The sequence below is a fragment of the Prenolepis imparis genome, unplaced genomic scaffold, assembly GCF_030444845.1.
Source record: "Prenolepis imparis isolate NDT839.2.m4 unplaced genomic scaffold, iyPreImpa1.0 SCAF_14, whole genome shotgun sequence".
Lineage (NCBI taxonomy): Eukaryota > Metazoa > Arthropoda > Insecta > Hymenoptera > Formicidae > Prenolepis > Prenolepis imparis.
The window spans coordinates 5262511-5276570 of record NW_028141172.1 but is presented as its reverse complement, the minus strand read 5'-3'; the positions used below and the strand labels follow the sequence as shown (position 1 = coordinate 5276570).

Sequence of the window (14060 nt, the reverse complement as noted above, 5' to 3'; positions counted from 1 at the left end):
AGCAATCAGAATATAATCAATATGTTAATAGCGCATCAATGCGCTTATTTTAATCTCTTTAAAAAATTTTTTTAATTAAAATTTTTTTTGTTTAAAAAAATTTTTTTTAATTAAAAAAAAATTTGAATTTAAATTTAAATTAAAAAAATTGTTTAATTTAAAATAAAATAAAATAAAGTAACTTTTATTTAAAAATAATGTAAAAATTTTAATTTAAAAAAGTTGCCTAGGTGGCGCTTGAAACGCTATTTTGAATCGAAATAGGAGTTGGCTATCTATTTTCTCACATCATCTATGGCCACTATAACCTCTAAATTGAAGGGTTATCGCCATGATAAACTGACCCGATCGGCGCCGCCGAATACAAGTATCGATAAATTGAAAGTATCTCTATTATAATCAAGAATCACCCAGCAAGAGAGTCTCATGTGTGTGATTATTTACGTCGTTCGTTATGGAACGGGATGATAAATCGTTCTGCGGAAGATATACGGAAGATATCGCGTCTCTCGTTCGCTCGGTTAGAATAGTTCGATGTAATCGCTGAAGGGAGCAAAGAGGGGTGGAAACGTTCGCGAATTCGCGTGAATCAACGATTTTTCTCATCGAACATGTGAGCCTTCCTCGGCATTCGCATTACTTCACGACAGCTTTTATATATATATATTATATATATACATATAGATTTACATTTATATATAAATAAATAAATAAATATATACATGCGTGTATATATGTATGTATATATAGATGAATGTAAATAATGGTGTTTTGGGCCGTCATTTATTCGCTAGCGATATTTCTGCGCTTCACTGCCACACAAGCAAGTACGTATTGTTGTGTAATTATATTGTACAAAAAAAGAAAAATACATTTTTTTCAAATTTATTTGACACGAAAAATATTTTTTTTTCAAATATATTTAAAATAGGAAAATTCTATTTTTTCAAATTTGAAATGTGAAAAATATTTTTTCCAATTATATTTGAAATGTGAAATATATATATTTTTTTAAATATAATTTCGTTTCCATCAGAGCCAGAGTCGCAGGGTTACTGCGCACCCTACAGCGGCAAGATCTGCAAGAAGTATCTCACTGGAATCGGGAAAGTCTGGTTTAATGATTCCAACGACAATCCCGGAGGATGGCTGAACGAGAAGATCACGACGAATCTCTGGGAGGAACTGATAGAGACGCTTCTGGAGCCATGTCGTTCAGCGGCAGAAGTGCGATCTCTTAAAATTATATAATATAATATAATATATTACATTTATATATATATTTATATATTATATTATACTTAATACATTATATTTATATAAGCTTATAATATATTTAATATATTATACATAAATAATATATTATACTCAATATATACTTATATAAGCTTATAATAAATACTTATATTAAGTAATATACTTACATAAGCCTTAAGGAACCAAGAATTGATAAAGGAGTATATTTACCATTTCTATTTTGTTGTAGAAAATGCTCTGCATGTATGCGTTTCCACTGTGCCACGAATCGATAGGCCTGCCATTATGCTACGAGGATTGCATGGCAATACGACAGCAATTCTGTTTCAACGACTGGGCGATTATCGAAGACAACAAGCAGAGAGATATTTACATTCGTTCACGCGGTCATTTTGTACTACCAGAGTGCGAAAGTTTGCCCAAAGTGAACAAGAATTTCCCTACCTGCTCCCACGTACATCTTACCGACATGGACGAAGAAATTGTTACCTGTAAGTTGTTCCTCCTGAAAATAACACAGTCGCATAATATAAAGATGGATTACTGAAAGCATGAGGTATCTGATTTGTACATAATGTATGGACCTTTGTAGATGATTGCATCAGAGGCAACGGTAGATTCTACATGGGAAAGGTCAACAAGACGAAATACGGATTAGACTGCCAATCGTGGAATGCGCAGGTGCCGCACAATCACGATAAACCGCCCGATGTCTTCCCGCAGATTCGATACAGTGAAAATTATTGTAGAAACGCGGGCGGCGACGAGCCAGTGCCCTGGTGCTTCACCACTGATCCCCAGATACGCTGGCAGCATTGCGATATTCCTGTATGTGGTGAGTACAATCAAATATTATAAGAACCATTTATCAATGTTAAATATATCAAAACGTTCAGAGAGTAATAAGTTTAAAAATAAATTTTTTTTTTAAGTAATTTAAATTTTATATATATAATATTTTTATAATTTATATTAATATATAAATACTATAATTTATATTATATATATATAAATAATTTATATTTATATTATCATTTTATAATTAATATATATATATATAATATTTAAAATATAATATAATATATAATATATAATATAAATAAAATATAATATAATATTTAAAAAATGCTTCTTTATTTACTTATAAAATATATACATGTATTCTACGAATATCTTTGTAAATTAATATCTCTCCTTTTTTCTAATACAATAAGTAATAGTGATTTTATGTACATAAAATGATTCATTATCTTTGCACAGATAACGTTACAACTAAAGTGGAGATTGAACCAAAAGACATAATGATGGATACTCTATTTAGTAACACGCTGGTGCTTATACTATCAGCGTTGGGCTTTGTAATCGTAGCCAGTGCATTACTATCTATTCTCCTGAGTCAAAGACTGCACAAGCGTCATCGAGGCTATAATCCGACTGATAACCAGGTACGCTTACTAAAAAATATTTCTCTCTTTCTTCATATTTACCATTTTCGCGTCGATTATATACTTACATTCTAAACATTTGTTTTCGTTGCAGGACGTGAACATAGATTTGGATAAACTGCCCAACAATGAGGCGTATCACAAGACGAGCGCGCAGCTGAATCCCAAGCTGGAGAAGCTGGAGTTTCCCCGGAACAACATCATCTACGTGCGGGACCTGGGTCAGGGCGCGTTCGGTCGCGTGTTCCAGGCGAAGGCGCCGGGGCTGATCGCGGACGAGGAGTTCACGAACGTCGCCGTGAAGATGCTGAAAGAGGAGGCGTCGGACGACCTGCTGCGGGACTTCGAGCGAGAAGCGTGTCTCCTCGCCGAGTTCGATCACCCGAACATCGTGAAGCTCCTGGGTGTTTGCGCTCTCGGTCGGCCGATGTGCCTGCTCTTCGAGTACATGGGCCGGGGCGACCTCAACGAGTTCCTGCGCTCGTGCTCGCCCAGCAATTACGTCATCCGGGTGCCCAGTGCGGACGACAACGGCCCTATGGCGAGCGAGCCATCGCGGCTCTCGCACATGGACCTCATCAACATCGCCCTGCAAGTGGCCTCAGGTATGGTCTACCTGTCCGACCGGAAATTCGTCCATCGCGACCTGGCGACGCGCAACTGCCTCATCAACGATCAGATGATCGTCAAGATCGCCGACTTCGGCCTGTCGCAGAAGATATACCTGCAGGATTATTATAAAGGTTATCCTTCTCTTTTATATCTCACTATTATTGTTCAATAGACCTAGAAGAAACTTTCTTTTAAGTTGCCACGACTATCTTGCTCATATTCAGACCCTGTAATGTCGTTGCCTTGCAATAATACTCTGGTAAAAATATAGGGGACGAGCAAGATGCCATCCCAGTCAGATGGATGCCCCTGGAGAGTATACTCTACAACAAGTACACCGTCGAGTCGGACGTGTGGGCGTTCGCCGTCTGTCTGTGGGAGATCTTCAGCTTCGCGCTGCAACCGTATTACGGGATGACGCACGAGGAGGTGGTCAAGTACATCAAGGAGGGCAACGTGCTGCGATGTCCGGACAACACGCCGCAATCGATTTACGATTTGATGAAACTCTGCTGGAACAGGCGACCCTCCGACCGGCCTACATTTCGCACCATTTATCAGACTCTCGACGGCATCAGGCAGGAATTGGAGGCCGAGTGCAAGTCGGACAGCGTCCCGCTACGCATTCGAGTGTGAATGTAATAATCATGATGGTAATAGTCGATCTGTTTTCTTTCTATCTTTTTTTTTTCCACAATTGCACGCACAGCATGAAATATTTACAGGAGTCCAAACATATTCTATCGTAAAAATATTCTCCACATTTCTCATCTGGTTTCGAGAATCTTATTTAAATAAATTGACCTAAAATCAGATTGTGTTTCAATACATAGAGAGAGTCATTTCATTTTAATTAATATAATCAAATATTGCTGAAAAAAAATTAGAATGGTTCCATAAAAAAAAAAAAAAAAAAAGTCCTTTAAATGACCTTGAGAAATGACGTTATTAAAATTCAAAATTGTCACTTTTTCCTCTTTGAAACCTTTTAGAAAAAATATGAAATAATAACATACATGTAAAATTATATGAAACTAATAGAATTTATATATAAAATTATATTTACACGCTAGGATAAAATATTATCTTTCTGGATCGAATTTCACGCTGTGTGTGACGAATTAATTAAGAATAAGGGGGAGAGGAGAGATATCACGTCATGTGTGTATCTCTGCTACTTACATTGATTATACATTTCCAGATAATTAAGTCTGTATTGTGTATCATGCGTGTGATGTAAAATGCCTGCCTGCCTTTTTATAGTTGGATTCACCTCGATATCGGAGATCACTTATCAGTCGCGAGAAGTCGGAAAAGGACCAATGTATAAAATGAAAGCGCAATATCCACCGTAAACGACGTTGCGTTAAAACTTCTCTTCGTCTTCTAAACTTTGTGGATGTTTGTCCCTGTTTGAGGGACATAGTACTGCTCTTTTACACTTTCCACTTGGCACGATATCCGAAAGAAAAAGTTCCTTCCTTCGAATAACGTGCTAACTCGAAGAAGATTGACGCTCGTTTCTAATCACAGCTTCCGATTATCCAATTAGAGCTGCCATTTTTCCGATTTTCGTCGGAATCGGAAATTCCCCGGAGATCTAGTTTTTCTTTATCTCCGGTTCGTATAGTAAAATATAAATATAAATATATATAATATATGGATTCATGTGTGTGTGTGTCGATGTGTAATTTTAATTTGTAATCAATTTTTACGAATGACAATTTTATAATTTAATATTTATATCTTTGTATTTATTACTTTTTAATCGAAACTAAGTTCTAAGTATAATTTGTATAAAAATTTGGGAAAGAGATTTTTACACTATTTTTTTTCTCTTTTTATATAATTTATTTAAAAAAAAAATATTGTGCTTTTTGTGAAGTAATATTTTTATGTCTGTTGAATAAGTTTTATGTTTCGTAATTAGTTAAATTAATCATAATTTCTAAAATAAAGTCGTCTAGAATTATCTTTCCTGAAAAAGAAATATTTATATAGGCAGAGAATAATTTCTCACATTATACTTGGTTGGTTCTCGCTAATAGAAACTTAAACAATTTTACATAATGTTTTTAAAAACATTTGCGCGAATTGTTCCACATTTTTTTTTTTTTTTTCCATTAAATATATCGAAGATTTGTTTTATACGCACTTTTATATAAGAAGTGGATGAGTTTTAACAACGAGTTTTTCGCGTTTGCACTCACTATACATGTGCACATTTTCTTCTTCACTCTCAGGCCTATAGTCTTCAGACAGCGAAGTGTCAAGGTGGCAGCTCTAATTTCGGATTCAAGTAACGCTTTTACAAGCAAAGCATAACTCGAATCTGTACAAATAATAATATAAATGCGGTGTGGCTATAAGAGCGCATTTAGCGACGTTATATCTAGAGGCTCCTTGATTGTTAGACGTGTGTTAGGTTGTTAGATCGTTTGCTGTGCTAAGAAAAAAGAAAAGAAAAGACATAAATGAAACCTATATTAAGTGTGCCGAAAAATTAAAAGAATTATGAGGAAGAGGTGTTATTAAGCGAATTATTAAATGAGTGTACACCGAAAGATTGTTGTAAATTAAGGAAAAAAACGCGTCTCTTCTACTGATACATATAATACATAAGCCGGCGTTTCGCTAGAATAATTTTCTTGTATAATAATTTTTAAATTAAGTTATCCTTATCATTGCGTTTATCAAGTTTGCTAATCATGTTTAAAATGCGTAAAAGAAATTCAAAGTAGGATTTTTAGGATTTTTAGTGTGTATACGATGTAGGGTATATGGGAAAATACCCTATGGAAAAGGCTAATTCGCGTTATTTAGTTGTCCCTTAATTTATTAAGTTCGCGACTTTCGACTCGCTAACTCGCCTTGTTAGGAAGGATAAATTCGCTTGTTTCGTTTCGACTTGTAATTTTAACGAAACACACCGGAGACTGAGAAATCGATGACTGAATCGATGACACTAGCCATTTTTCATCACTGCCGCAATTACATTCCAGTAAATGTGTTATTGTTGCGTCTATATTACGGGGGAATCGTATTCACATACGCTATAGGTGTTGCGTGTATAATGAATGATCTCTTCTTCTTTTTCTTTGTTTACTTCTTTTCTTACAATACCTTGTATTCAGCGTGTAAGAGTATGCAGTAGGACTACGTGTACTTCTTCGATCTCGTCGATTTATTTTTTACGAATAACTCGCGTGTATTCGTTCCGATTGATCGTTAAGAGGAGAAGGAAAGAGCACGATATCGTCTCCGTCGAGAAAAATATTTTCGCTACCTTCACCATCTTGATGAGGATAAAAATCGAAGAGAGTTTATTTCCGAACACAAAGAAAATTTCCCAAATCCATATCTTCTTGAAAAATAGATGATCACGCGTTACTAAGAATCGCCGTGGACTTTTCCCTCTTGTTTTTCAATGTGGATTTATAGAAACTGTCTCGGAAATAAGTTTCTCCATCGACGCGCTCTTCCATATAAATTTATATTAATAAGTACTTTCCAGCAAAATGTACATAGTGTGACACAGTGTTTTCCAACAAGACACGAGTCAATATTCGCTATCATTTTTTTTCTATTGAGTGATAGATAAATTTAAAAAAAAACCTTAAACTTTGAAAAGGCTGTAAAGTGACTGCTCTGTCTTCTAGCGGTAAAATAAGTAAAAGTAAGCGGCGTTTCAGCTGACAAGTCGACACTGTGTCACATAATGTATGATTGTGATCCGTTGCTGGAAAGTACTCGATGTAAAACCCTCGATTCTGCGACAAAAACTCGACGACATAATGTGCGAATTCTTTGAACGAACAATCGGTGTAGTGTGATCTTTGTAAATAATCGATAAATCGTGTCTCACGAGTCTGTACCGCTGACAATACCGTTTATACTATTTCTATACAGTGTATACAGTACCTATTGTACCGTTTTTCTCGATCGCTCTTTCCGTTGTAGATTTTCCAATTGTATCACGCTGAAAATATCCAATAATCGATATAATTGTATCACGAACACCTTGAGGGAAAAAGTACGAAGCTCTTACCCGATGTACAACCTTGACGGAAAGGAATAAACCAATTTCATATTACTTTGGATTATTTTCTCCATCGATTACAGATGTCCAAGACCCAGAAGATTTTTCTGTCTTGTATGTTATAATATTAAATGTCTAAAACTGCTAATGTGTATCAATCAGAGAACTGTATTATTTATACATAACAACTACGTCTTTACATTGCATCCTTGTAGATATATCTTCTGCATATACTTTTTTTTATCTATATATTCGTTTCATTTTGTCTACATCTATGTGGAACTAATTTAACATAATTCACCGGTTTTATAAAAAGCAGACTCGGTTTGCATCTTATTTATATTTATGTAAGATATATATTACATATATCATATATATATATATATATATATATATATATATATATATATATATACATATATATATATATACCTATATATGTTGCAGCTCTATAAATTCAGCATTTTTACACAAAAGGCCTAGGCTTTTCATGAAATGCCGACCCACAAAGATTCGACGCTCTACAAAGAGACTAAACCTTTTTTGTAAAAATAATTTTGATTTTATAAAAAGTCTATACAACATCTATATATATATATAATTTTTCTTATACTAATTTATGAGTGTAGATATACATAAAACGCCTTATATATGATATAAACGTGTTCGGTGCAACAAGTTTCTAGTCATGATCTCATGATATTAACATCTTTGGTATATTTATCTTTCTCTCTTATGCGTCGTGATACTTAGCATAAATGTGCAAAATATGGAATGATTATTTCTCGAGGTGACTAGCTTTGCTCGATTCAGTTCTTGTATCTTTAACACGCCTCACGCTCTTACATCTCCATTTCGCGAACAGAAAATATCTCGATAGATATGTAGATTCTAATTAAGATTTTTTTTTTCAACACTCGTAAACTATCATCGTCCTATATAAGCGAAAATCAGGAAACAAGTTTGTACATTCACAACTGATCTATACGAATACTGATGCGATACCTCGTTAGAAGGTAAAATCATTATTACGCCTAATAGTTATTGCAAATTCAACTCTATATATGCGTTTAATATACATATATATATATACTGAACACTTAGGGACTAAGAAAAGGAACGTTTCTGTGATATCGATACTTTGAAAGTCTCATATACAGCGCGAGTCACCGGAAATAAAACTTTCTGAAAATGTCCCTCTTAGACTAGAGGTGCGAAAGAAATCATATGAAGCGCAATTTGGATGACTTTTAACGCTTTTAACATTTTTACAATTACACGTTTAATAGGAATAACAATATTCCATTGAAAAGGAAACAATTATATCTCTGTTGTGTTTACCTTTACCTACATTGCGTTTCACAGACATCTTTTCGTACCCTTGCGAGAGAACTGCATTTAAGTATATTCCATTTCCAGTGACTCGCCTTGTACATTTTTTTATCGCTCGCGTGTACAATTTCTCGTCTTATAACTTGTGTTACGGAAGATACATGCATGTAAGTTCTACGTCCTACATTGTCATTTGAACGAAATATTAACGGTGAGATTGTACAATCAAAATGCGTCCTTTATGTTCTGAAACTGTCGCACGGCCAGGTCCACCGATAAGTTGAACTTGTAACTGGTAAGGCGATCCAAGGTGTGAAACGCATCCTGGAAGCCTGTAAGATTTTTTTCCCCAGGTCAGAAGTCAGCTCTGTCACTCGTTTTCGATTATAATTATTCAAATTTCCGTACATACCTGTCTTTACGACGTAGCTCCACGAGAGATAATAATTTTCCAGAAGATATTGACATTGCAAGATCAACTTTAGCCATATCACCAGTTTATTCGCGCTAAAAAACACAATTAAATTCAATAAAAATTATACTAATAGTTATAATCAATTATAGCTGTTATTTATTAGCAGATAGTAATTATAATTATTTATTATAGCTATAATAGCCCAGGTAGCAAGTGTATGTCATTTTGACATCATTTTGATGTCATTAGACGTCAAATGACGTCATGAGACGTCAAAATGGTGTCATTTTGACATTTAATGACGTCAGTTTGCTATACTTGGGAGCTATATAAAAGCTATAATAACTATAATCAATAGCTATAATAGTTATAATAAATAAATATGATGTCATTACTCACTTCAAAGCTGCGCATACGAATGCCTTAAAGTGTGAATCGTAGCTTCGCTTGTACGGACTGTGGGAGGCGATGATATTACCTATAGTCGTCAATAAGCTCTAAAAAAATATACAAATATATATAAATTTTATATATAATAAATATAGAAAAAATATATAAACATTAAATTATACATATAATATTAATATATATATGTATATATTGATATGGACATCCTGCATATATATCTTTTATAACCTGTTTCGACGAGGCTATCCTGCCAGCCGCGAGGTCGAGGTTGAAGCTCTGCGACAGCTTCTGCGCGGGACTGGAATTGTAACGTCGGCCGTTCTTGATCTCGTAGTACTTGAGTATCAGTTGCCAGACGTGCATGAAGTTCGCCGACGTGACGTCGCGCTGGGGGAAGCAGCCGACGAACGGGACGACGCTGGAGCCAGAGCGCGTCACGTCCGCGGTCAGGCCGTGCTGGACGAGGTCCCTGATGGAGATGGCGAGGTGTTTCCTCACCGCGGAGGTGAGCCTCGCGTTAGCGTGGGACGCCGAGTCCGAATCGGACGTGTAATCGTTCTCGTCGACGTCGTCGTCGTCGTCGTCGTCCTCGTCGTCGTCGGGATGCTGGCGACGCTGCTCCTGCCGCTGCGAGATCTCCGCCAGCGTCTCCAGGACGTGCTCGACGGCGATGTCCAACCTGGTGCGCAGATCCCGCCAATTGTGCACTGGATTCCTCTTCATCCCGAAGTTTCGACGGACCCTCTCGCTGCCGCAGCCCAGCTGCGACATCAGGAACATGTGCAAGAGCGCGACCACCTTCCGCACGGTGTTCAGGGTCCTGGTGCGGCTCGCGTCATTCTCGACGGCTGGTCCTCTTCCTCGGTCAAAGCGCCGTTTGGAGTTGTACGAGGTCGACGAAGCCCCGGAACCGCTCGCGTGAACCGGACACGCGCACGTGCACGCCAAGGTTTCTGTGCTGACCTCGCCCTGGAGATAGTTGATGAAACGCTCCAGGTCGGCGACCTGGGTCTTCAGCTGGCAGACCAGTTGCTCCTTCATCTTCAACGGGCTAATGATCTGTCATGCGATGAAACGTTTTATTTATAGTAGTCGCTTCGAATATTTGTATAATAATATATAGGTGATAAAAAAAGGGCTAATAAGAGTATGGGATAAAAATATTGTCATGCTACAAATGTCTCGCAGAAGGAGTAGATGTTCTCTATTCGAAGCCTCGTGGATATTCTAAGCGTAGCAATTCTTTTTCCAAATTTTACATACTTGACTTATGGCGTAATCGACTTGCCACCTGAGATCGTCTGCTGGTAACTTGCACAAATCGTCGACGTCAAAGTTCAACTTCTCCTTCAAGTGACCTGCGAGCATGATCAGCAATTTTTATGATAATTTCGTGTATACACAATGTCATGATATAATTTCGATTTAAAAATTCTAAAACCTACTAATTATGATATTTTGCCTCTCGAGGATGACGCTCTGCGGTAGATCCGCGTCACCCGTTTCGTAAGCATACTTTTCCAGATCCTCCAATTGAGACTTTAATTGACTTATCAGTTCTCTCTGCTTCGTTCTCTGCAATGCCATTTTAGACTCGACTTCCGCATCAGTAATTACATCAGTCACCTATAGTCACATATATATTTATTAGGTGCGAAAAAAACTACCAAGTAATATTAAATAGCTAGAAACATTTAAAAAAAGATATGCAAAATGTTTTCTTATCGCTGCTGTGTATTATAACACAGAAAAAAAATGTACAAACTTATAACAAGCATTTAAGCCTACTTTCACCCATGATAGCTTAAATTAATTATACATAGAGAAGGATTGGATGTAAATAAATTAGATGAACGAAAGAAAAATACGTGGAAAAATTTTATTACGCATTCGGAAATAGTAATTAAAAGAACAAAAAACACAAGCATAAAACATAAATATAAGTTCATATTTTATATAAATAAATGGAATAAAAAACAAAAATAACTTATGAAATATAATAAATAAGAGATAGATGTAAAAATATAATATAAAAAGAATAAAAATTATATTGCGCATTCAAATATTAAAAGAATAAAAAACACAGATATTTAAACATAAAATATACTCAAATCTTACATAAATAAATGGAATGCAAAACAAAAATGACGAAGTATAATAAATAAAATACAGATGCAAAAATATAATATAAAAAGAAATAATAAAAGTGACTAGATGTAAAATAAATAACGAATAAAGCTACGCATCAAAGCGATAAAAACTAAGTCGCTAAACAAAGCAATAGAGAAATCAATGTTGCAGTTCTATCGATGAAGATATAGCAGAAAAATCGTCTATGCTGAGAAAAATGTGGAAAGTTTGCTCTCTGTGTGGCTTACACTTCGATCACAGGCTATAGGAGAGGTCGGCGTGATAGATCTGCTCTCTAAGAATAAACTATTGGGTACATCTGGTATTCCCCTAAACGCAAATTCCTCCAACTCTTTGAGCAGTGTTTCCTTCTCGCTAGCTGGCGCGTCCACGATCTGTCGTAGACGAAACTGAACCTGCGCAAGAGAGTTTTCATTAGCAATATATAAGAAACAGGACAATTAAGTTTAATTGTGGACGAATATAGTAATTAAATCCTTGTACCTGAGCAAAGTGGGTGGTTAATGCTATCAGAGATGAGTTCAACATCTCCTGCTCCTCCTCCAGCATCTTCACCCTCTCCATATCGTACGCAAGACTGGGAACACAAGAGAGAATTATTTTATCTACAATGTGCGCACTTTTTTTGGAAAAGCCTATCTTCTATTTACATTTTTAATTTCGAATCTTATGTAATAACATGATAAATAAAATGAATACACGGTATATAATTGTAATATGTAAGAATAATATTAATAATATATATACAGGATGTTTCAAAAATAGGTGGCTAATTTATTTATTGTTAATTTATAAATAGAATGTTTTGTTATTTGAATATTGTAACTAGATATTAAATCTATTATTTATTACCGCATATATTTTTAATAAAATTTTCATTTCTTATAGTTCTATTAACTAATAGAAATAGAACCTATGTTGATATAAAATTTTTTAGTCAAAATGACCTTTCGAACAAGCTATCCAAGTTTTTTACACTCATTGTGGATCACTCTGTATAAGTTATTATACTTGAAATAGAGCACTCGTACATTATATTATTATTTACCCACAACAAAAGGTTAATTAATAAATAAAATGTTTCTTTTTTCGAATATTGCAACTAAACATTAAATTTATCATTTATTATCGCATTAATAAAACTTTGATCTCTCGTAGTTCTACAACTAATCAAGATACGACCAATGTTGCTCTAACAATTTTTACTTCAAATGACCTCTCAAACAAGTTTTTTTTTAGATCATCCTATACACAAGTCATTATAAGTTTATAGTTGAAGTAGAGAGAGAGAGAAACGCACTTCTCGACGTTGGCGTTGACGTATTTGTACTCGTCCCCGAACTCGTCGCCGTCGTTGGCCCCCACAGGGGCCCATCTCTCCCCGGAGGGTCTGCTCTCGCTGCTCTCGTCCGAATTCTCGATCTCGTCGCTCTCGCAGAGGGTCCGCGACGTACCCCGCCGTACCCCGTCCATGGTCCCCTTGTCGTTCATCAGGTGATCGCCCACCTCCTGGGTTCGCGGATTAATATGTACGAGAGAAACATAATATATCGATCTGTACGACTCTTCGTACGTATTCTGGGATCGCTAGATGACAGCTGGTGATATGTCTGGGTGCGATTGTTGTTTACGTACCATGACAGTTCACGTGCCCGACGTTATCACGACGGCTGTCCGGGCTGTCACTCGAACGCGGACGATCCGGAGACTTCACAGAGATTGCGGACTCTCCTCTTTTTCTCTTTTTCTTTTCAATAGCTAAATCATCGTTAATTGATCAGCTGCGCACGTGTACGGGCCGTGACGTCAGCGACGTCAGACGAAGTAGTCCATAGATCGTGAGATAATGGAGAGACGGACGCGGGATGGGAAAGTCGAAACCCGCGCATGCGCAGTAGCGCGCCGCGTCACAGGCGCATCACATCATTATTGATAAAAGAATATATACAGAGTGCTCCATTTTAATTAATAGTTGTTTTAGAAAAATATTTTTTTTTTATATATATATATTTATTTTTTATTTAAATATTAGACAGTAGGAGAGAGAAAGAGACAAATTTTTAAGTGTAAAAAGTGAAGAAGTGTAGAAAATGCATAAGTGCAGAAAGTGTAAAAAGTGCAGAAGTGTAGAAAATGCAAAAGTACAGAAAGTTGGTTTGTTCCTTCTCGCTGCACTGGTGAACTAGTGCAGTAAGTTAGAGTGAAAGAAAATATATTTGTCTCACTTTAACTTATTGCACCAATGTGTACTAGTTCACTAGTGCAACGAAAACGAACAAACCAAGTATAAAAAGTGTAGAAGTGTAGAAAATGCAAAAGTGCAGAAAATGTAAAAAGTGCAGAGGTGTAAAAAATGCAAAAATGCAGAAAGTGTAAAAAGTGCAGAAGAGAAGAAGAGTAG

General features: G+C 36.1%; 2 protein-coding genes across 3 annotated transcripts; one reads left to right on the top strand and one right to left on the bottom strand.

Annotated features, from left to right (window-relative positions):
• The first annotated feature begins 314 nt into the window (after window positions 1-314).
• Nrk (Neurospecific receptor kinase) lies at window positions 315-4842 on the top strand. The gene is made up of 8 exons (XM_083054860.1): window positions 315-827; window positions 1037-1227; window positions 1487-1748; window positions 1850-2092; window positions 2518-2702; window positions 2797-3445; window positions 3586-3967; window positions 4578-4842. The coding sequence occupies exons 1-7, from the start codon at window positions 764-766 to the stop codon at window positions 3948-3950; spliced, it is 1959 nt and encodes a 652-aa protein (XP_082910986.1). The 5' UTR covers window positions 315-763; the 3' UTR covers window positions 3951-3967; window positions 4578-4842.
• Window positions 4843-5941: 1099 nt separating this feature from the next.
• On the bottom strand, window positions 5942-13484 carry LOC145945718 (RUN domain-containing protein 1). Of its 2 annotated transcripts, XM_083054861.1 has the most exons (10): window positions 13295-13484; window positions 12960-13168; window positions 12143-12236; window positions 11887-12054; window positions 10954-11134; window positions 10772-10866; window positions 9737-10567; window positions 9500-9597; window positions 9098-9192; window positions 5944-9017 (listed from the first exon to the last, which is right to left on the bottom strand). In XM_083054861.1, the coding sequence occupies exons 1-10, from the start codon at window positions 13295-13297 to the stop codon at window positions 8911-8913; spliced, it is 1881 nt and encodes a 626-aa protein (XP_082910987.1). In that variant the 5' UTR covers window positions 13298-13484; the 3' UTR covers window positions 5944-8910. The 2 variants fall into 2 exon arrangements, with proteins under 2 accessions (XP_082910988.1, XP_082910987.1); XM_083054862.1 differs by lacking the exon at window positions 12960-13168 and having other exon boundaries at window positions 5942-9017.
• Between the last annotated feature and the right edge of the window lie 576 nt (window positions 13485-14060).